Source organism: Solanum lycopersicum, chromosome 1 (assembly GCF_036512215.1).
Source record: "Solanum lycopersicum chromosome 1, SLM_r2.1".
In the NCBI taxonomy this organism is placed as follows: Eukaryota; Viridiplantae; Streptophyta; class Magnoliopsida; order Solanales; family Solanaceae; genus Solanum; species Solanum lycopersicum.
In genome coordinates, this window is record NC_090800.1 from 15,267,452 (window position 1) to 15,268,818 (window position 1,367).

A 1,367-nucleotide genomic window follows, 5' to 3' on the forward strand; every position below is an offset into this window, starting at 1 on the left:
AGTCAATTTGGTCAAAAGAGACGATATGGATAAAAATTCATAACTAAAAGTTCTATAATAGTCAGCCAAACTCAAAAAACTCCTTATATTTTTTAGAAACGTGGGTCTAGGCCAACTCTGAGTTGTTCTATCTTTTGGGTACCAACTCTAATCCCATCGCTGGAAACTATTTGGCCCAAGAATGCCACAAACTTAAGCCAAAACTCACACTTGGAGAACTTGGCATACAACTCCTTATCTTTCAATGTTTGAAGAACTATAGTAAGATGACTAGCATGATCTTTTTCATTCCTTGAATAGATTTATATGTCATCAATGAAGACGGTAACAAGCAAATCTGTATAAGGTTTTAAGACTCTATTCATAAGATCCATGAATGTTGTGGGTGCATTGGTAAACCCAAACGACATGACCAAAAACTCATAATGCCCATATTTGGTCCTAAAAGTTGTCTTTATAATGTCACATTCCCTTATTTTCAACTGGTGGTAGCCTAATAGATGTCAATCTTGGAAAAACAAGGAGCCCCTTGAAAATGATAACAAAGATCATCAATCCTTGGAAGAGCATACTTATTATTGATGGTAACCTTGTTCAATTTACGATAGTCTATACACATCCTAAGGGAACCATCCTTCTTTCCTATAAATTAGACCGAAGCGCCCCAAGGTGAGACACTTGGTTGAATGAAACCTTTATCTAATAAAACTTTCAACTGTTCTTTCAACTCCTTCAACTCGGTTGGTGCCATTACATATGGAGAAATAGAGATAATACGAGTATCTGGAAAGAGATCTATATCGAAGTATATCTCTCTCTTAGGAGAGACTCTAGGAAGATCATCTAGAAAGACTATTGGAAACTCTTTCACTAGTGGAACTGACTGAATATGAGGTATCTCAATAGTAGAGTCATCAACTCGGACTATGTGATAGACACACGCCTTAGAAACTAACTTCCTCGCCTTAAGGTACGAAATGAATCGAACCTTAGGCACTGTTAAACTGCTTTTCCACTCTAAGACTGACTCATTTGGAAATTGAAACTTGACTAGTCGATTTCTACAATCAACTGAAGCATAACAGGAATAAAGCCAATCTATACAACGAATGACATCAAAGTCTACCATGTCTAACTCAACTAGATCAGCCATGTTCTCTTGTGACTGACGGACAGTTAATCATGATCGACTCTTTCTGCTAAAATGGATTCACCAACAGGTGTGGCAACACTGAATGGTTAACTAAGTTACTCAGGAATAATATCAAAATTCATAGCAACATATGGAGTTACAAAAGATAAACTCGCTCTTGTGTCTAGCAATTCATAAATAGTACAGTCAAAGGCTTGAATCATACCAGTGACAA

At 36.7% G+C, this 1,367-nt stretch overlaps 1 protein-coding gene across 1 annotated transcript; it reads right to left on the bottom strand.

Annotated features, from left to right (window-relative positions):
* Positions 1–649: 649 nt before the first annotated feature.
* Positions 650–1,153, bottom strand: LOC138341072 (uncharacterized). The gene has a single exon (XM_069293071.1). It carries the CDS (start codon positions 1,151–1,153, stop codon positions 650–652), a length of 504 nt encoding a protein of 167 aa, XP_069149172.1.
* Positions 1,154–1,367: the final 214 nt, after the last annotated feature.